The sequence below is a fragment of the Carettochelys insculpta genome, chromosome 26, assembly GCF_033958435.1.
Source record: "Carettochelys insculpta isolate YL-2023 chromosome 26, ASM3395843v1, whole genome shotgun sequence".
Lineage (NCBI taxonomy): Eukaryota > Metazoa > Chordata > Testudines > Carettochelyidae > Carettochelys > Carettochelys insculpta.
The window spans coordinates 1,922,014-1,943,136 of NC_134162.1; the positions used below are offsets into that span (position 1 = coordinate 1,922,014).

At 47.5% G+C, this 21,123-nt stretch overlaps 1 protein-coding gene across 1 annotated transcript in view; it reads right to left on the reverse strand.

Annotated features, from left to right (window-relative positions):
* IGFN1 (immunoglobulin like and fibronectin type III domain containing 1) overlaps positions 1 to 8,528 on the reverse strand; it is a 51,186-nt gene extending 42,658 nt beyond the window's left edge. Inside the window, exons 1-5 of the mRNA XM_074977242.1 lie at positions 8,469 to 8,528; positions 7,738 to 7,860; positions 4,420 to 4,559; positions 3,779 to 3,878; positions 2,270 to 2,317 (exon numbers count right to left, since the gene is read on the reverse strand). Coding sequence (XP_074833343.1) covers positions 2,270 to 2,317; positions 3,779 to 3,878; positions 4,420 to 4,559; positions 7,738 to 7,860; positions 8,469 to 8,493 — 436 coding nt within the window. The 5' untranslated portion in view covers positions 8,494 to 8,528. The remainder of the gene's footprint in view (positions 1 to 2,269; positions 2,318 to 3,778; positions 3,879 to 4,419; positions 4,560 to 7,737; positions 7,861 to 8,468) is intronic.
* Between the last annotated feature and the right edge of the window lie 12,595 nt (positions 8,529 to 21,123).

A 21,123-nucleotide genomic window follows, 5' to 3' on the forward strand; every position in this document is an offset into this window, starting at 1 on the left:
TTAAAAGGAGCTTTAGAAAAACTAAGGCCAGCGTGATGCAAAGTGGCCCTTGAGGTGGGGTGCCTCCATTGCTAGGTGCCCAAACTGAAACTTCTTAGGCCCCTTCTGAAAATCTGCCTGAAAACGCACTACGGCAGCTACAGGGTGGGCTGTGTCTTAGATGCCTTTTCGTCACTTGAGTGCACCGTTTAGGTGTCAGACCTGGCTTCCTCTCACCTGTTCCATGGTCCCACCGCTCTGGGACCAGACCTCTGGGTGGTTGCGGATGACACTAAGCTAGGGAGCGACATAGATATGTTGCAGGATAAAGATTGGATCCAGAGTGACCTGGATAAATTGGAGGATTGGGCCAAAAGAAATCTGATGTGGTTCAACAAGGAGAAATGTAGAGTCCTGCACTTGGGACATAAGAATCCCAAGCATTGTTATAGGCTGGGGACCAACTGGCTAAGCAGCAGTACAGCAGAAAGGGACCTAGGGATTATGGTGGATTAAAGGCTGGATATGAGTAAACACTGTGCCCTTATAGCCAAGAAGGCTAATGGCATATTAGGGTGCATTAGGAAGAGCATTTCGACCAGATCTAGAGAAGTGGTTTTTCCCCTCTATTCAACACTGGTGAGGCCACATCTGGAATACTGTGTCCAGTTTTGGGGCACCCAGTATATAAAGGATGTGGATGTGCTGGAGCAGGTTCAGTGGAGGGCAACACAAATGATTAAGGGGCTGGAGCACAAGACCTGTGAGGAGAGGCTGAGGGATCTGGGCTTGTTTAGCTTACAGAACAGAAGACTGAGGGGGGATTTGATAGCAGCCTTCAACTTCCTGAAGGGGGCTCTAAAAAGGAGGGTGAGAAACTGTTCTCAGTGGTGTCAGATAGCAGAACAAGGAGCAATGGTCTGAAGTTACAGAAGGAGAGGAATAGGTTGGATATTAGGAAAAACTACTTCACCAGGTGTGTGGTGAAGCACTGGAATGTGTTGCCTAGAGAGGTGGTGGCTTCTCCATCCCTAGAGGTTTTTAAGTCCTGGCTTGACAAGGTCCTGGCTGGGATGACTTAGTTGGGGTTGATCCTGCTTGAAGCAGGGGGCTGGACTAGATGACTTCCTGAGGTCCCTTCCAGCCCTAGGATTCTATGATTCTATTTCCCTACCATTAACAGAACAGGTCCAACTCAGCTTGGCACCTGTCAAGCATTTTTCTCCATGGGATTGTGACCTGCACCTAATTAAAGGGACTCAGAAACAGCTTTTTCAGAAACAAAGATTATCTATTCATCCAAAGGTACATAACAAGCAAAGAAAAGAGATACAAAACAAAAGGCCAATATACCCGAATCTTACTAAAACTTTGTTTTTTTCTTGCAAGTTTTAGGTAAGTTCCACCCATCTCAGACAGGTACCTCTTTCCCTAAGAGCAGATAGCTCCTGCAGCATTCTTGGTCTCTGTCAAAGATCCTCACCAGCTGCTCCTTCCTATTCAACTCCCCTTTCTTCTGAGAACAGGGACTTGAATTTTAATGGAGTGGGCCATTCTGTTAATGACTTAAGAGTTTGCGTCTTACTGAAGAGGAATTTTCACACCACTTTGGAAAAAGAGGCTGCTGAACTCTCTTTTATATTCAAATTCGACACATTAACACGTGGTTTGAACCAGGATGCGAATTATCTGGGTCATTATAGGGGCTCTTTTGCATACTTGACTCCACCCCCCCCACCCCTCTACTCTCTGATTTGCTCACCTTGATCTTTTTTTTTTCTGATTTGTCAACCTTGATTACTATTTTTGGTTCTCTGTGCCTTAAATATTGAGTCTGTTCTGATCTGGCTCTGGTCTGAAGAAGTGGGTCTGTCCCATGAAAGCTCATCACCTAATAAATTATTTTGTTAGTCTTTAAAGTGCCACTTTACGGCTTTTTGGTTTTGAGGGACCTGAACAGTTTACTATTCCTTTTGATCCTAGGCGTGGACCTGAGAAAAAGGAACCTTGCTGGCTGAGTTGGAGGCAGACAGGTGCATGAGAGCTTCCCACTGCTTCTCCTTATGGTACTTTTTCTTTGCCAGAGTTGTATTCCTTGTTTGCATCTGATGAAGCGGGTCTTTGCCCACAAAAGCTGATGCTCCAAACTATCTGTTAGTCTACAAGGTGCCACAGGACTTCTTGTTGTCTTTGTTTCCCCTCACACTCTCCTTTGAGTCTCCTTTTTGCAGACAGGCAGGAGGATATCAAGCAGGTTAACTGACATGCATACGATATTAGTAAAACTTACCCTCCTGAGGCTCAGTGGGGAATGGTTTTGCTTTTCTCTTGAAACTAGCTGATGAGTTGGGAGAGAAGGCAAAGAAAAGAAAGAAACAAAAAAACATAACTAGGTAATAGAGTCATCACAATATTAACACTACTACACTTTAATATTTATACAAGTGTCTTCCCATCCAGGGATCTCTAATCTGTGAAAGTCACCGGGAAATCCTAGCTTGGATTTGTGTCTTGCTGTCATGGATTCTCAGTTACTCCCCCTTATTATTAAGTATTTGTAAGATAGCAGCACCCAGAAGCTCCAGCCAGGATCAGAACCCCTTTGAGCTACCTGTACATACGCTTAGGAAGAGGCTGTCCCTGCCCCAAGGATCCTATAGTCTAAACTGATGCCCTGTGTCTACATGTGCCCCTTCCTTTCAATAGGGGCATGTTAATGAGCAGGTTCGAAATATGCTAATGAGGCGCTGTAATGAATATGCAGCGCCTCATTAGCATAATGGTGGCTGCGGCGATTCGAAAGTGTAGCTTTTCAAATCGCACGCCACCTGTGGAGACAGGACTTTCTGAAAGAACCTCCCCCTGTTTTCGAAAACCCTTCTTTTGATCACCAGATAGGAAGAAGGGCTTTCAAACACTGGGGCGGTCCTTTCGGAAGGTCCCGCCTCCACGGGCGGCACGCGATTCGACAAGGCGCACTGTCAAATCACTGCGGACATCATTATGCTAATGAGGTGCTGCATATTCATTGCAGCGCCTCATTAGCATCTTTCGAACCCACTCATTAACATGCCCCTTCCAAAAGGAAGGGGCACGTGTAGACCCAGCCACAAAGGAAATATTACCACCCATTTTAGAGACGGGGAACTAAGGCACAAGGAGACTACAAGACTTGCCCAGGGTCACAGGCCAAGATTGCAGCAGAGCAAGACCCTGAACTTGGAGCTTTTGAGTCACAGGCTGGTACGCAGGGCTGCCAACGGCTCAGTGTCAGAGCACTAGCCTTGTAAACCTGGGGTTGCGAATTCAATCCTTGTGGGGCCCCCAAACGTGTTTCATGTCAACAGCTGTCAAGTACCAAGACACAGATTAGAAAAACCACATGGCCAGCCTTTGCCCATCTGTTATTGCAGATGACTTCCAGTGTTCCCTCTAACTTTTTTCCATCCAAGTGTGGAATACATATTGTTCTGTGCGCTGAGGCATGTGCAGATGAGAACCACTAATAGAAACACATTCTGCCAGTTGTGTGTGGCTGTGGGTGCTCTGCTAGTCAGCTGGGTGACGCCTGAATCTCTCCTGGGCAGCCACCCACATGCTCAGCTTAGGGGGAACATTGGTGACTTCTATCCATCGCCAACACAGAAGGAATGACTGAAGAAGTCCAATCTTCTGTGTGTACAACACACCCTCTGCTGGGGGCGGGAAGCCTGGCCAATGCTCTGAGCAGCCAGCTGCATAGATAGTTCTCCGTAAAAGTCAAAGCAGTGGGTTTTCCCCCAGGACCAGCCAGTCCTACCTTGTATGACCTTGAGGCCAGCCGCGCATGCAGCTTCGCCGTACTCGTTCACAGCCAAGCAATGGTACAAGTCAGTATCTTCTGCCGTGAGTCTGTTTATCTTAAAAAGGAGAAGCCGGTTTGACCTGGTGGCACGCCACAGCAGTGAATGGAGAATCTCTCTCCTCTCCAGTTGCTCATCTCCTTATGAAGAAGCTACAAAGTATCACTCTTGATCCTCTTTCTGTTCCCAAGACATTGCTAAAAGCTTTGCTTGCTTCAGTGTTGCACGTTATTGCAGACTCCAGGCCACCCAGGCTCACTTGCATCCAGGACCCATCTAGACAGCTGAGCTCCTCTGGGACAATTACATTTGCAAAGCCTGTGGTGAAGTTCCTGCATCTTGACTCTACATAATTCATCCAATGCACCCCCATCTTGACCTCTTGCACCCCATCCTATTCCAGTCCCGAGTTCCTTGTACAGAAACCTGTAGATGCACTTCAATCCTGAACTGTCCCACCTTCTGCTATTCTGGCCCTGGGTTCTCCACACTGCTCTGCTGAGGTCCAGACACAGATTCCTTACTTCCCCAGTCTGGTCTCTCTTCCCATCTCTTCTCTCTGCGATACTGGGCCTGATATGCCATAGCTGACCCTTACCTGTAGCGTGTGCTCATCTGTCACGTCATTGAAGGACATTTGATATTTGTCAGGATTGTTCATTTCTTCTTTGCTGCGCTTCCATATCACCTCAGGCGCTGGTTCACCCTTAACCACAGCCCTGAACATGGCATTTTTGCCTTTCAAGAGAGGTAAGAAATTACACGCTTAGGAGAGGAGGCAGGAGCCTGAATAAACTAGGATCAAGCAACAGCTGAGCTGACTGCTTTTCAAAAGCTGACTCAAAAACCATCTTTCAAACTCAGCCTCTGACCAATAGGATTTCTTCCCTGAATTTTTATTTCCAGGCAGAAAATGCATTTTTCCTAGAACTTGAGGTTCATCCTAAAAATTCAGATCCAGAGCTGGATTTCAACCGCATCAACATTTGTAGGGGTGTGGGGTGAATCTGGCGTTCCACTTGAAGCCCAACCCAATTTTTCCACACGTTGGTAACATTTAAAGAATGTTAATGTTCTATTTAGAAGTTTTGGGGGGCTTGGTACCTAATCTATTAAAGATGTTGGATATGAATATTAAGGATCTCAGTTCAAACCGTGTAACATGCAAGTACACACATACTGAAACCAGCTACTGATGAGAGTGGTAGCTGTCGGGGGTGGTGTACTTCCAGAGGGCTATGGCAACCCACTTCTCCAGTCTCTAGAGGGCAGGGACAAGCTAGGAGCAGAGCTCCAGAAAGGTGTCCTTCCACATGCAGAAGTTCTGGAGTCACTGCCCCATGACCAGCTGTTCAACCCAGTCAGAACTGGTGCTGTACCTCCAGACCCTTCTGATCACCCAAGGAGGCAAGTGCAGGTGGGCCCATATGGCATCAAGGGCCTGCTCCTCAAAGCTGGTGACAGGCGCGTCCCCCCAAGAGGAGGTGGAGAATGGCCATGATGAAGTTCAGTAACAGCTGAAGCAACTGTAAGCAAGGCCAGTGCGAGGCCAGGGGCTGCTCTGGCACCATGTCTAACTGGAAAGCCTGAAGTCTCTCTCAGCCAGCATGGGTGCCCTGCACTAGCTATGCTGTCTCTTATGGAGGTAGGCAATCCCCAGGATGGGAGGGGAACAGGTCTCTGGCAGGGTCCCTAAAAGGACACACCTTGCCGGGACTCCCAGAAGGGATTGCCGGCCACGTGACCCTGTGTGATGGTGTTCTGGGGCCCATTCTGTCAAGAGGGTGGCTGGGCAGTCTGGCCACCCTCTGTCAAAAGAGTGGATCATTTTTTTGATCCACTTTCATGTGTGGCCACAATCTGCAACAGAAATTTTGTCAGAAAATATCTTCCAATGTTTACTTCTGTCGACAGATCGGTGCAGTGTAGACGTAGCCCAAAAGAGGGTTACAAGGAGGAGAGAGAAAAATTGTTCTTCTTGGCCTCTGAGGATAGGACAGAAGCAATGGGCCTAAACTGCAGCAAGGGAGGTTTAGGTTGGACATTAGGAAAAGGTTCCTAACTGTCAGGGTGGTCAAACATTGGAATAAATTGCCAAGGGAGGTTATGGAATCTCCATCGCTGGAGATATTTCAGACCAGGTTAGATAGTCATCTATCAGGGATGGTCTGGATGGTGCTTGGTCCTGCCATGACGACAGGGGACTGGACTTGGTGACCTCTCAAGATCTCTTCCAGTTCTAGCGTTCTATGATTCTATAACAGTTTTTCAGATGTTACTAGAAGATATTTAATTTAAAAATAATAATTGATTGTAACTTTGCAATTTATTTAAAACTTATTTTCCGTGATCATTTTTATTTATCTTTTATTTTTTTCACAGACCCCCTGCAACACCCTCACAGACTTGGACCCCAGGCTGGGGAACCACTGGTCTAGATGATAAAAAACTGGGACAGGAATACACCACTAGAGGGCATTGCACCCCGCTATTAAAAGCACAACAGTGCCATGGACCAGTGTCATAAATGCATGGGGGGAAAGGTGAAAACTGAAACCTGCTGGTGGTCTCCACCCTGTAGAGTTAGAGACTTTGCATGAGCTTTGCTGTGTTCTGCAGAGTCCATAAATACAACCTGAAACATTGCTGCAGGTGCTGACCCAAAGTCTGCTGAAGCCAATGGGAGTCTTTCCACTGATTTCACTCAGCTTTGGATCAGGTGCCAGCCATGCCCCTCCCTGGCATGAGGTGGATGCAGCAGGGCAGTGGAGATTGGGAAGGGGCTGGGATATTCCCAGAACCTTCAGCAGGTTCTCCATCCATCTGTGGCTCCCAGCGCCCCCTGGCATGCTGAGCCGCACAGGACCCTGTCCTCCACAGGAGAACTGTATGTATTAACTTTTAACCCACCTGTAGGCACCCTAGAACACGGCTGCACCTATTGTGCCTAAGTGGAAATCTGGCCCTGCCGCAACCACAATCATACTGCGCTTTCAAATGCGGGGCCAGCGTAGCACAAATGGGGGTGTCCAACCCTCTGTCACTCCTCACGTTAATTGGGGGTCAGTCATAATACTGAGCTTTCAAAATGCTTCAGCAGAAAATGGAAATAAACTAGCTCTAGGTGCTGAAGTTTCTATTGTAAAACATTTCACTCTTGATCACATGGAAGTAGCTCAGCCTACTGTACAGTCCAAAAGGCTCTGTTTATACCATGTGAGCCAGTATCTGATCTCACATTGATGGAAAGCAAGAATAAGTCTACAGCCATCAAGGGTACAAAGCAGCGGAAATGTAGCACTTTAAAGACTAACAAAATGATTTATCTGGCGATGAGCTTTCATGGGACAGATGCACACCTTCAGATCAACTTCCAATAAATATATAAGTACAAAGGACCAAAAAGAAAAAAATTGCAGTAAAAACGGACAAATCAAATCGGACTGAAGGAAGGGGTGAGAGGTAGGGGGATGTTAATTGTCCTGACTGAGATAATTACAAGCATCGGAGGAAGGGAAGCAGTCCTTGTAATGTGTGTGGTAGTTGATGGGTTTTTTTTTAGTTTTTGATCCTCTGTACTTATATATGTCAGTCTGTATTGGATATTAAATAGATTTGAAGAAGTGGGTCTGTCCCACAAAAGCTCATCACTGAATAAATCATGTTGTTTGTTTTTAAAGTGCTACATTTCTGCTGCTTTGTTTTGTTGGAGTAGAGACTAGCACGGCGACCTCTCTGTTACCATTCAGCCACCAGGGGAGTTACTCCAGCCTCACGCCACTGTGGCTGAGGCCTGGATACACCAGAAAATTGTCTTGAATGAACTGTTTCAAAACGAACAATTACATCAATCATTTTCTCAGGCAGGCAAGGACATGAGATCAGTGTGATTAACTGTGTCATAAGAGAATCTCACCTTCCTGTAGTGTTAAGGTGACAGGCTTTCGCTCAAAGTCAGGCATGCTACATCCTTTTGGAACAACACCAACAAACTGCTTGACAGTCACCCCTGGGATGGCAGATTTCTTACGGGGTTTCACTGGAGAAAAAAAAAAGAACATGAATTCAAGTTACGCTGTGAAATCTTCAGGGAAGGAAACACCTCTTACTATGTGCATATATGATGCCCCACACAATGGGACACCACTCGCAGTTGGTACTCCTAGAGATTACTGTAATACACCAGCCAGTCAGATCTCAGTCTAGACATTCCTTAAATTCTGGGTGTTCAGATCAGAGATTTTAATCTGAGCTGTTGTAAAGACAGTGATCAGGTTTAGCTTTCGTACAGGCACATGTCTCTTCAGAGACAAAGCAATCACGCCTACTCATCCTTTGGCTGGATGAGTCCAACAAGCGGTTGGACATTTGCCATCCTGGGGTGACTATGCAGAATTCCACATGCAGATCATTAGGAAAGGATTGTGGCAGAGATGTACAAAACCTTTTAGACCAGTGAGGCCACATCACATCTTAAACACAAGAAGGAATGACTGGCTCATTCCTGAGGAAGATCATAGGTTGAGTTCACAGTTCCTTGGTTAACAGCAACAAGCAGTCCTGTGGCGCCTTAGAGACTGTCAAAGGTAAAGTGTGTTCATGGGTAAAACCCACTTCCTCAGATGTTGGTTTGTTGTTCCTTCTCACCTGCCCTGCAGCTTTCCATGGTCATTCTCGAGGTCAGCACTACAACTTAGTGGTTTCTTCTGCAAAACAGAAGAGAGTTGCATTGCTTAAGGAGATTCATAACTCATGGGGTGTATGAAAGAAACCTGCTGCGGAGGCATCAAATCAAATTCCACCTTCACTCCCCTGGCTTGTTTCATTATTGTTCATAAATTATTTGTAGCTCATGACCAGGGCTCTTTCAGATGTCTTCCATCTATGATTGTTCCTGTCACCCGTGGATGTGACCTAGCTTTCCCTAGCTCCTAGTCACACTTCCTCACTAATGGACTTCTACCCAGTGTTAGAACTCAGCTGCCTTAACCAGCACATAGGCTGTGAGTTATATGAGCCTGTGGCCTGTGGTACCTGTGCTCCATCAATATTCAGGAACATGGGCCTGGATCTACCAAGATTTGGACTTAGATTTTCAGAGGCATCCCGTCCTTCGGATGGACTGGGGCAACTACCCCGGGCCCCCTGCTCTTAGGGCCCTGCATTCTGGGGAAGACACAGGATCCAGCATGGCCTGGAGAGAGAGTAGGGGGGCCCTCGCTCTATGCCCTCCCTCTGTGAACTACTGAAACACAGGGCCTGCCCAAAACACGGGCCAACCACAGTTGCCCTGGTCTGTCCTATGGATAGGACAGCTCTGCTTGGAGCTGTTCTGCGCACCTCCAAAATTGTACAAACCCGGCACCCATGAATCAGCAGGGTAGATGCTTTAAGGCCTAGTCTATGCTACTGCAGGCCATCAAACTAAGCTACATAGATGAAGTTCACGTTCTTAGAGCTACTTAACCATGGTGTCATCACCATGGTAAATCAACAGCTGATGCTCTCCCAGCCATTCCACCTGTGCATCTCATTTTGGTGGAGAATCAGAGTTGACAAGAGAGTTGACTTGTCACATCTATGATAAACATAATGAATCGACCTCCACTGGATCGATTGCTGCCCGGCAGTTCATCCGGTAGTGAAGACGTGCCCTTATTTAGCAGAGGCAGAATAAGTGGAGCTAAGAGGTTCACAATACCAAGACCTAACAGCTGTTTCTTTACCAATAAATGTCCCCCATAAACGGTATGAATCCAATTGAAAAGCATCCAGCTGCTGCTATTTATTCTGAACTCCCATTATGAGGTGTGATAAGGGCCAGCTGGCTCTTAGCCCAGACTGCAGAGACTCCTGCTTTAAGTTCAAGAGGTCTCAGGTTTGAGTCTGCCTCTGGGCTGTTCCTTTTACACAGACCTTGATTATAGTCTGATGAGGTTCAAAATGGACAAGTGCAGAGTCCTGCACTTGGGACGGAAGAATCTCAAGCATTGTTACAGGCTGGGGACCGACTGGCTAAGTAGCAGTGAAACAGGAAAGGACCTGGGGATTACAGTGGATGAGAGGCTGGATATGAGTCGACAGTGTGTCCTTGTAGTCAGAAGATGAACAGCATATTGCGGTGCGTTAGGAGGAGCATGTCCAGCAGATCTAAGCTGGGTCTACACTACAGAGTTCTGTCTTGACCATATGAGACACAGCTCCTCTGTGGACAGATTCTGTTGACAAAAAAACAGTGTAGACACATCAGGGGCCCTCTACCAACAGAGAGGGCTTTGTGTTCACTGGGATTCCCTGTCTGCAGAGCTTCCACTTGGCTGTTCTCGAAAGAGGGCTGGGCAGTCTGGCCACTCTCTGCCAACAGAGGGCATTGACAGTGGAGCCAGTATTAGGTGTGGACACGTTCTGCAAGCAGAGCTTCTGTCAGGAAATATCTGTCGATAGTGACTTCTGCCGACAGAGCTCTGTAGTGTCGATGCAGCTCTAGAGAAGTTATTCTTCCCTTTTATTCAGCACTAGTAAGGCCACATCTGGAGTACTGCGTCCATTTCTGGGCCCCTCAGTACAGAAAGGATGGAGATGCATTGCAGAGGGTCCAGTGAAGGGCAACAAAAATGATTTGGGGACTGGAGCACATGACCTATGAGGAGAGGCTGATAGGTTTGGGGTTATTTAGTTTGCAGAAGAGAAGAGTGATAGTCTTCAACTTCCTGAAGAGAGCTCTAAAGAGGATGGAGAGGGGCTGTTTTCAGTGGTGACAAATGGCAGAACAAGGGGTAATGGTCTGAATTTACAGAGGGGGAGGTTGGATATTAGGAAAAACTCTTTCCCCAGGAGGGTGGTGAAGCACTGGAATGAGTTACCGAGAGAGGTGGTGGAATCTCCATCCCTAGAGGTTTTTAAGTCCCAGCTTGACAAGGTCCTGGCTGGGATGATTTAGTGGGGGTTGATCCTGCTTTGGGCAGGGGGCTGGACTAGATGACCTCCTGAGGTCCCTTCCAGCCCTAGTGTTCTATCATTCTGCTTGAACTATCCAGAGACTCTTTCATTTAGTCAGTCATAACAGGCGCCAATTTTCAGCTTTTGTTTTACCAGATTTTTTGGGGGGGAAGGAACGGAGACAACATGTTCTGCAGATGGGCCGTTAATTTAAAACCCTCTGTGATGCAGCAAAAGCCTGCAAGTGACTGAAGTGACCTTCTTCCATTTCACAGATTGTTTTCCACCCCCCACCTCTTGTTAACCCTTGCAGGCCAGTGGCTGAGCTATTGGCATGCCACCGAAATGCCACAAAATGTCAGGGTGGTGTCTGGTGCATTCAGCAGCGGTCACGGGTTTAAATGAGGAGAGGATTCATTCTCCAGGGGACCAAATGCCCCCACCACACTGAGAAGTGAGTGAAAGGGGATAAGGGAAAACAACCGCCCCAAGAGAGCATTGCATCCCTGCATCATCTCCGAATAAAATGTCCGGGAAGATTTTAATTGGAGGTGAGATTCTTCGGGTTCCTCCATTAAGATTTTAACTCCTTTCCCTTTCAAGGGCACATCTTGAATCCATCTGCTCTGCCTGATGAAGGCCTCACATGATTTCTTACAGAATATTTCCATAGGACGCCTGGACTGCTCAGAGAGGGTTACCAGAAGGGATGCATAAAAGCTAGGAACTGATACTCCTGCAAGGTTCACCGCCCTGTTCATGGAACACAAGGCCAGTTGCCTGACCTGCTCTCATGCCCTCCTGCGTTGGCTGCGTGCGACCGCTCCATGGGGTTGTAGTTCTCTGGTGACACGCATGGCCAGAGTCAACTCTGGAATGTTGTACTAGAAGCCAAGGTTGTATCAAGGGGGCTGAAAAACATTAATGATGTGATTGCAAAGCCATCTAGGACATTTGGACAACTAATGGGAAATGTGTGTCCAGATCTCCCAATTCACTCTCAGTATCCCACCCTCAGAATCTGCCCAGTGATTAGAATCTCATAAATACAAGAGATGGAAAAGAATAAAGAAAACTTTGTTTATGGGCTAAAAGTGTGGGTGTTTGCTCAATGCTCCTATTTACCCTCCCTCATAAGAACGGTGATACTGGCTCAGACCAGTGGTCCTTTTAGCCCTGCACCCTAACTTTTGACAGCAGCCAATGCCAGGTGCATCAGAGGGAATGAGCAGAACAGGGCTCTTTCAACTATCTCCTGTCATACAGTCCCAGCTTGTGGCAATCAGAGGCTGAGGGAGACCCCAAGCATTGGGTTTCGTCCCTGCCAGGCTTGGCTAATGGCCACTGGCTAGTCTGGTGCCTTCCTCCCATAGAATCCTAGAGTAATAGAACGCTAGAACTAGAAGGGACCTCGAGAGGTCGTCGAGTCCAGTTCCCTGCCCTCACAACAGGACCAAGCACCATCTAGACCATCCCCCTTAATGTCTATCTAACCGGCTCTTAAATATCTCCAGTGATGGAGATTCCACAACCTTCCTAGGCAATTTATTCCAGTGTTTGACCACACTGACAGTTAGGAAGTTTTTCCTAATGTCCAACCTAAACCTCCCTTGCTGCAGTTTAAGCCCATTGCTCCTTGTCCTGTCCTCAGAGTCGAAGAAGAACAATTTTTCTCTCTCCTCCCTGTAGCCCTCTTTAAGGTACTTGAAAACCGCTATCATATCCCTTCTGTCTTCTCTTTTCTAAACTAAACAAGCCCAGTTGTTTCAGTCTTCCCTCATAGCTCGTGTTCTCTAGACCATTAATCATTTTAGTTGCTCTTCTCTTATCCAATTTCTCCACATTCTTCTTGAAATGTGGTGCCCAGAACTAGACACAATACTCCAACCGAGGCCTAATCAGTGCTGAGTAGAGCAGAAGAATGACACTCCTGTTAATGCATCCCAGAATCATATTTGCTTTTTTTGCAACATCACACTGTTGACTCATATTTAGCTTGCTGTCCACTATGACACCTAAATCACTTTCCACAGTACTCCTTCCTAGACAGTCGCTTCCCCCCATTCTGTATGCATGAAGCTGATTGTTCCTTCCTAAATGGAGCGCTTTGCATTTGTCCTTATTAAACTTCATCCTGTTTACCTCAGACCATTTCGAATTCTGACCCCGTCCTCCAAAGCACTTGCAACCCCTCCCAGCTTGGGACCATCTGCAATCTTAATAAGCGTACTCTCTACACCAGTATCGAAATTGTTGTTGAAGATATTGAATAGAAACAGACCCCTGCAGAACTCCACTTGTTATGCCTTTGTCCTCTTGGGAGCTTCACTAGAGGTTTGCTGGGATAGCCGTCTGCACCAGGCTGGGGCACCAACACACAAAGGAAACTTACAGTCAAACATCTGTCTGTCAGCCTGCGAGGGTTAGAATCAGGCCTCGCGAAGGCAGGGAGACCCAGTATCCAGGTCTCAGGATGTAAATTAACCCCCTGCCTTTCCCAGGACATATAGAATCTCTGCTATTCCCTTCCTCAACACTCTTTGGTTTTCATCCATGACTTATTAGGGATGTTTGTCAATCGGCTTCATCCGTGATTTAGAGCAGGCACTGGCTGCTTATAAACCAGGCACTCAGACCCAGCCCTGTGACTGTTGCCCTTTGACTAACGTCCAGACTCCCGACTACTCCTGGCAAGTGGAGCCAGCTGGCTAGCTTTGGGTCATGGTGACTCTTTCCTTCCTTAATTTGGTCTCATCAGCGTTGGAATTAATGAAACCCTGGCTCACTCGTCAGAGCTCCCCTCCCATCCTTCCAAGCATGGTGGTCCCCTCTTCACCATAATGGGCACGGTGAGAGTACCCAACACTGGTGGGCCTGTATGGCCCTATATGGTCCTTGCTCTTTGCCTGATGTCTTCACACTCTAGCTAAAATTAACATGAGGGAAATAGGATTTCCCAGCCCCTCTGCATGCCCTGCTGCCAGGCACCGATGACGTTAATACAACATGGCTGCTTGTATTGAAATAGCACAGCTTAAAATCCAGATACAGGTTGAAACTATCCTATCTGGCACTCTCTCGTCCAGCAGGGCAATGGATGTTGCTGGACCAGACAGCAGCCATCGGACTCCAGCTGGGGAACCCCAGCAGTCCTGCGGCGGGAAGCTGGCTGGGGTGCAGAGCCCTGCTGGCAGCCCCACAGCCGCAGGGAGCCCTGCCCCATGGAAGGGGGAGCCTGGCACCTTGGGGGGAAGGCCTGCAGGAGTGGAAGCCTGCACCCAGGACCACTCAGGTCCTGAGGGTGCCGGATGAGGGAGGTACAACCTGTTCAATAAGGAATTCCTTACATCAAGGACTTAGTTTGTGACCATAATTTTCAATGCATAAATGGAAACCCCTATAACTACCTCCTGCAGTTCCTTGACCCACCACCCCAAATAGCATATTAAAACAACTCTGGCCCAGGCTGTTCCCCCCATGACCAAAATGTGCAATGAAGTCCTCGCCTCAAAGACACCACTGTAAATCTCTGCACCTCACCATATGAAAAGTCCGTAACAAAGAAATGCTGCAGAAACTCACCCAGAACCCAGTTAATACACAACAAAGTCACACATATTTTCTTTCCCTGCAGTTTGGGTTGGATGTTATTTTCTGCACCTTTCTATGACTGCCTTGACTGGTCTTAGCATGGTCCAATCAGGGCTGGTATCAGCTGTGGACAGAAAAGCACCAGAAGAACGTAGCCCCTGGGATTTCAAGTCCTTCTCCTTCTACACTATTTCTTTCCCAGCCAAGTCTATCTTTAATCAACATCCTAATAAACAGAGGAATACAGCAGCCCCCAGTCAAAGCTGGAGCTCTGCCCCACACCCACCCAGAAATAACAGAGTAGGTTAGAAACACACAAACAACCAGGCAACATACAGCTTCCAAACACATGCCCATTACCCTGTGGAGATGGTGGCTTTACAAAGGGCAATTTAGGAGTCTATGAAGTCTCTCCCTTGAGAGAACAAGTGAACAAGTTAGCAGAAGCCACCACCTTTTGTGCAATGCTAAGGGAACCAAAAGTAACGCGTGGCAGCTGTGCCAAGCACATGTAAGTCTGCACCAGGTGCTTAGAACTCACCTGTGTATGTGTCTTCTTCTTACAGTTCTGTCTCCTTCTGGATTGCCTTTCACTCCAGGATGCTGAGAAAGATGCTGCTTGCAAGAGCTGCCTAGGCAGTCTGCGCTCAGTGACCCAAAGCAGAATTAGATTCGATCACTAGGATTCTTCGCTGCTGCTCTCTGGGTATCTCATTCTCTCATCTGTGACCTAATCTCTCTCTTGCCCTATTGCTTTGGTAGGTGATAGCCTGTGATAAATCCAAACAATTTTTACGGCAACCCGATGCGCCTGTGTGCTGTTTGTTATTGCTTCAGGACATACCAGCGACTGCACTGGACAAGTCTGAGATTAATTTAATTTTCCGACATATTGTAAGTCAGTTTGGAATGTTGGATTTTCTGCAGAATTTATTTCCTCTTGGAAGCATTTCCTTGAAAGCTTTTGTGCTCCTAAGCCTTTGAACAGCCCAAGTAAAATGTAGCATAATTGATCTCAAACCAGCAAGGGTATCTCGACACTTGGTAACAAAGTTGAATTTGTTAAAGTCAATTTTTTAAAACAGAATTTTATAAAGTCAAGGTTGAGTGTCCTGGCCAGCTCAGAAGGTCAATTTAGCATGTCCCCACAAGTCCGCCTAAGTCTGACTGGGGAAGCAGTGCATTCTGGGCACCTATCCCACAGTTCCTGCAGCACTGCTGCATTTTGGGATTCTGTGCTGGTATCTTGTGGGACAAAAACTCACTGCAAGTGGTTCTGGGTTTCTGGTGTCATCATCCAAGAACGCAGTTACCTCACTTCCCCCTTTCCGGCTGGAGAAAAACGGTATTTTCGCATGTTTTTTGTATTTTCTATTACCAGTAGAAAAAAGCACACGTACCAGAAAGGCCCTCCCAAGGATCCGTGTTTGCCTCCAAAAACGCCTCCTGAGTCACGGTTTACTCCTTACTCATAACTGGTACATACCTCAGTCCAGCTTGACAAACAGCTTCTGGCTTTCAGCACCTAGTTCAGCTCTGGAATGGACCCCGCTGTCGTCCACCCCTTCCATCCCAGGACACGCTTCATCATCTTCCCCGGAACGCTCTTCATGGAGAAGTCCAGTCTTCTTCCGGGGGTGGAGATGGTGTCTGCTCCCAGAATAGTGTGACGCTCATCGTAGTATTGGCGTTTCTGGGGAGATGCCCCCGACTGACTGCAGGCTTGCTTGTGTTTCTGGTAGCCCTGCCTCAGCTCCTTGATCTTCACGTGGCACTGCTGAGCATCCCTGCTGTAATCTTTCTGAATTGTGCCTTGCAAGATTTTAGCATAAATATCAGCATTCCTTTTGCTGGCTTTGAGCTATTGGAAAATAGCTTCTTCCCCCCACACTGAAATGAGGCCCAAGATCTCTCGATGGATCCATGCAGGGGCCCTTTTGTCATCCTAGGAACTCATGGCTACAAGGTGCTGTAGGGGAGCTGCAGAGATGTGCTCCAAGTTGCTCCAGGGGGAAGTCAGGATTACAAAAGTCAGCCTTAGACCCCCTTCAAATCAACCTGTTGAGCACTGGGGTGTAGACGGATAGTTTATAAAATTGAACTTAGACCCTTAAATTCGGCTTAATCTCCTAGCGTAGAGCAGGCCCAAGATTAATTCAGGCCAGGTTTTCAGAGCTGCTGAACACCTCACAATCACAGTTGAAATTAATGGCTGAGCACCTCTGAAAATCAGACACTTTGAAATGATAATCAAAATCCTAAAGTCCTTTGAAGATAAAAAGTGCAGTGTACTGTAAGTGGCAAAAGTTGTCAAAAAGGCAAATAGGATGTTAGGTGTTATTTAAAAAGGGATAGAAAATAAGGCAAGGAGTATCTTACTGCCCCTATATAAATCTATGGTACACCCACATCTTGAATACTGTGTACAGATGTGGTCTCCTCACCTAAAAAAAAATATCCTGGCACTGGAAAAGCTTCAGAAAAGGGCAACTAAAATGATCAGGGGCTTAGAATAGGTCCCGTATGACAAGAGGCCAAAAAGATTGGGACTTTTCAGCTTAGGAAAGAGGAGACTGAGGGGGGACATGATAGAGGTGTACAAAATTCTGAGAGGTGTGGAGAAGGTGAATAAGAAGTTATTTACTTGTGCCCATAATACAAGAACTAGAGGACGCCAAATGAAATTAGTGGATAACAGGTTTAAAACTAATAAAAGAAAGTTCTTCTTCACTCAGTGCACAGTTAACCTGTGGAACTCCTTGCCAGAGGAGACTGTGAAGGCTGGGATTATAACAGAATTTAAGAAAGAGGTAGGTAAATTCATGGAAGTTAGGTCCATAAAAGGCTATTAGCCAAGGGTAGGAATAGTGTCCCTGGACTCTGATTGTCAGAGGCTGGAGATGGATGGCAGGAGACAAATCACTTGATCATTGTTTTTGGTCCACCCCATCTGGGGCACCTGGCACTGGCCACTGTCGGCAGACAGCTACTGGGCTGGATGGACCTTTGGTCTGACCCCGTATGGCCGTTCTTATGTGTGAAGACACCGTGGTAAGCAGACGTACATAAGGCAAGCTTTCAAGTTGCACAGTGTTCTTCTTCAGGTGTGGGAAAGATAATCCCAGCATATCACAGCTAGATACCAGGTGGAACAGACTGTTGAGTGTAAGGAGTTAACAAAAGTTGCAAGAGACCCTTCAAAGCGAAGTGGGCAATGAACTCCACTGCAATCATACGACACGCTCTAAGGGGTTCAGAGAATGATGCATGTTTACAGAAAAAGATGAACTTGGATGGATGCTATGGTATTACAGGTGGACAAAAGGTCCATTCACCTACAAAGAGATTAGCAGAAGATTGTACGGAACTGGCGACCATGGCTGCAAATCCTCGCTACCTCTGCTAGAAGAAGAGCTACTTTTCCATAGAAAATTTAATTGCCAAATCTCACTGGCATTTGAATTTGTTATCTAAAATTAATCTCGGGTCTAGTTATTATAGAAATGACATTCATAGCTCCATAGCTGGGGCTGGGTTAAGCTTGGCACATAAAGCATGGGTTCGATCGCTTTGTTACATGTGAAGAAACCAATGGAAAGGGGGAGGTGGCAGTCATATTTTGAAAGAGGGCAGTTCTTTGTGAGCTTCTGATTTCACTGCACCAGCCTCTGTTACTGAAAACTTTCGGTTATGAAAAAGTGTGGCCAAAAATGACCATCGATTCTAAATCTTTCTCTTCAAAAGCTCGGCTTTGCAAAGATCTACTCAACAGAAGGGGTAGGACGAAAAGGGAAAGGATGTGTGTGTGTGTGCAGAGAAGTATGAGGTGATGGGGGAATCTGGATGGCAGAAGGCAATCTGAGCTATATACTCCACCTTCTTCGCTCTGTGCTGTGGTAGTACGAAGCGTTACTAAATTACCAGTTCTGGCTGTTCTGTGCTGCTCCAGAGCACATGCACCCCTGAACGTAACTGTAAACATTTCAAAATTGGAAAATAACATAAGGTTGATCCTTCTTATCTGTAATGTGGGCCAGGTTTTCAAGAGCACTCAGCACCCAGCTTTTCTGAAAAACTAACCCCAATATTGAAATGAGTTCTTTTGGAAAGACTGACCTTAACCGTGCTGCATCTCAGTTACCCATCTGTAAAACTGGGTTAATACCGAACCGTTTCACAGAGAAATTGCAAAGGCGAAGTTAATATCCATGCAGCATTTGCATGCATCTTGGAGGCCATACAAGCACCTAGACCACAGGTCAGCAACCCCCTGCATGGGTGCCAAGAGTGGCAGGCAATCTAATTTTCATCGGCGCACAAGGCAGGAGTTCAGCCCCAGCCCTCCTCCCCTATGCTGCTGGGAGCTTGCTCAAAGCTACCAGCTAATGCCACCAGCCACCACCCAACTGTAAAGCTCTGCATCTTTATTTATCAATGAAGCTGTTGTCAGTAGGACTATTAGTGACTTTAAAAAAATCACCAGCATTTGGCCCACACAAGAGGTCAAAAAGTCACATTTCAGCACTCCACCTCAGAAAAGTTGCTGACCCCAATCTAGACACGCAAACAGAACCGCGAATACTCAGACTATTTCATTAGAGGCCCAACGAAGCCTGAACATGGAAGCCTCAAACTAAACCTCTAAGTCGGATATTTCGACACAGACATTTTATATAGAAATGTTTCTAGGGCAGCTTTTAGCTGCAGAATAGAACTGCAGATACAACGGTCTGGAATGAAGCAGGTCCCCTGAGAATTCATATAAATGGCCCCTCTGTCTCACATTAATATACTTAGCACTTGCGCAGCCCGTTATAGCTACAAATTGCTGTGCTGATGTTCATTTATTAATCTTCAGCTGAAAGGCCTGATCCCATTTCCCAGCTGGCTGCCTGGCTGCTCACTATGTGGCTTTATGTGCTTCTTTCAGTGAAGACATATGTAAGAAACATTAGCAGAGGATTATCCACCATTCAGGTCAGACCTGGGCTGGGGAATGGATGCATTAAAATACAGACTATGAGGATCTGTTTATTGCCCGTGAATGATGAAGTTGTTCTCTGCTAGTGGATGATTTATCTGGAGTCACCGGCAACATGGATAAATCACAGCGTGGATACTGGGACCCAGCTGGAACAAACCGATGACAAATCCCCCAGCCTGACAGGCTACTCCTGTGACAGCTTCTTCAGCCTTCTGCAAGGGAGAGCCTTGTGCCCAAGCTGCTCCCCAGTCCCCATTTAAACATGCACTTTTGGCCGTTGAGTTGCAGATCAGCAATGGGATCGCTCCTTGACTCTGGGTGACCCCCCAGATGCTGTTGTGTGGCAGGGCAGATGTGAGCCCAGGGGGCCATGCTTCCATCAGGGTTGCTGGTAATGGAATCCACCAGCCTGGCACCTGTTTGGGAAAAGAAGTAGGGGGTGTAGGCCAGAAGTGGTGTAAAACTGCTGAAAGATGAGACAGTTCTGTAGCACTGGCATTGTGGATGCCCATGGAGAGAGCACGTTGCACAGCCCAGCCCTGCTGAACAAGGAGGAGAAAGAAGAATAAGATACACTCCAATAACAGCTTGTTTCTCACCGTTATCACCTTGCAAAAGGACTTTGGCTGGTGCCCAACAGCCCTACAAATGCCAGTCGGCCCTGTGCTCCGGGCACACGACTAGCTACACAACAGGTACAGCTGGAGATTCTGAAGACAAATCAACAGGGATGTTTATGGTCTGACTGGTGCTCTGTGCAGAGCTGACCTAGCGCCGCCGGGGAATTCTGTCTTTCACCAAGATCTAGCCATGGCCATCGGTCTGCAGCCCACCGCAGTTCAAATTCACCAGCTATGTAAGATAAGGCTTCTAGCTCTTCAGCACTGCACTGGTCAGCTGAAGTCTATCTCTGGGTTTCTGCCTTGCCCATCTCCGTAGTATAAGTGTCCTCCCAATATGGAAGAAGGCTGGGACAACCTCACCCTCCAGTAAGGCTAAATTCCATACAGACAACCACAATTTTCCATCATATGCTTCACAGAGTATCTTGGAGATGAGCTGTAGATAAGGCCAGACCCTCACCAGACATCAATCCTTTTAAATCACCAGGGTTAGGCTGATTTACACCATCAACAGGCCTGGTCCATGAAGTACAGGTGACAGATCACAAAAGGATAGTGAGGCCACAGTTCCAGAACAGGATAGCCATAGATGGCCGCTTAGGAGATGACAGAAAGGGGCCGCTGCAAGACACGGGCAGTGCTGACGCTGGCTGAAGGACTGCTGCTCATGGAGCCTCGCGGGGAAACGGCTGTTGTGTGGCCACACTGTGCTCCGGGTGACGGCAGCGCATCCACATTAGCAGCGTCTTGCAACGCCGCAGAGAGCAGCGCATGGCGGTAGCTATCCTCGGTGCAACTGGCCGCAGGGTGCTGTGCGGGGGGCTCGAAATGCCGCGAGGGGCAGGCAGCGCCACGCAACGCAGGTTTCCCGGTCCCATTGCTCCGTGGGCAGCCTGTGACATTGACGGCTGCTTTTCAACTGGAGGGTGAGGGAGCATGACGGGCAGTGGCAGCGGGGCGAGGGGCTGTGCTTTGGAGGCCAATGTGTCAGCAAGCTGTCTTGTGAGTTCAGACAGTGGCAGGCCTGCCCATGGGGGGGAGAGCGGCCGTTTCAAAGGGGCCTGGAGCTCCAGCCGCTGCCACGGCGTTGCACTGGCGGCTGGAGCTCTGGACTCCTGGGAAGGGCTGCTGCAGCACTCTGGGGCCGGAGCGGGAGGGCGGCACC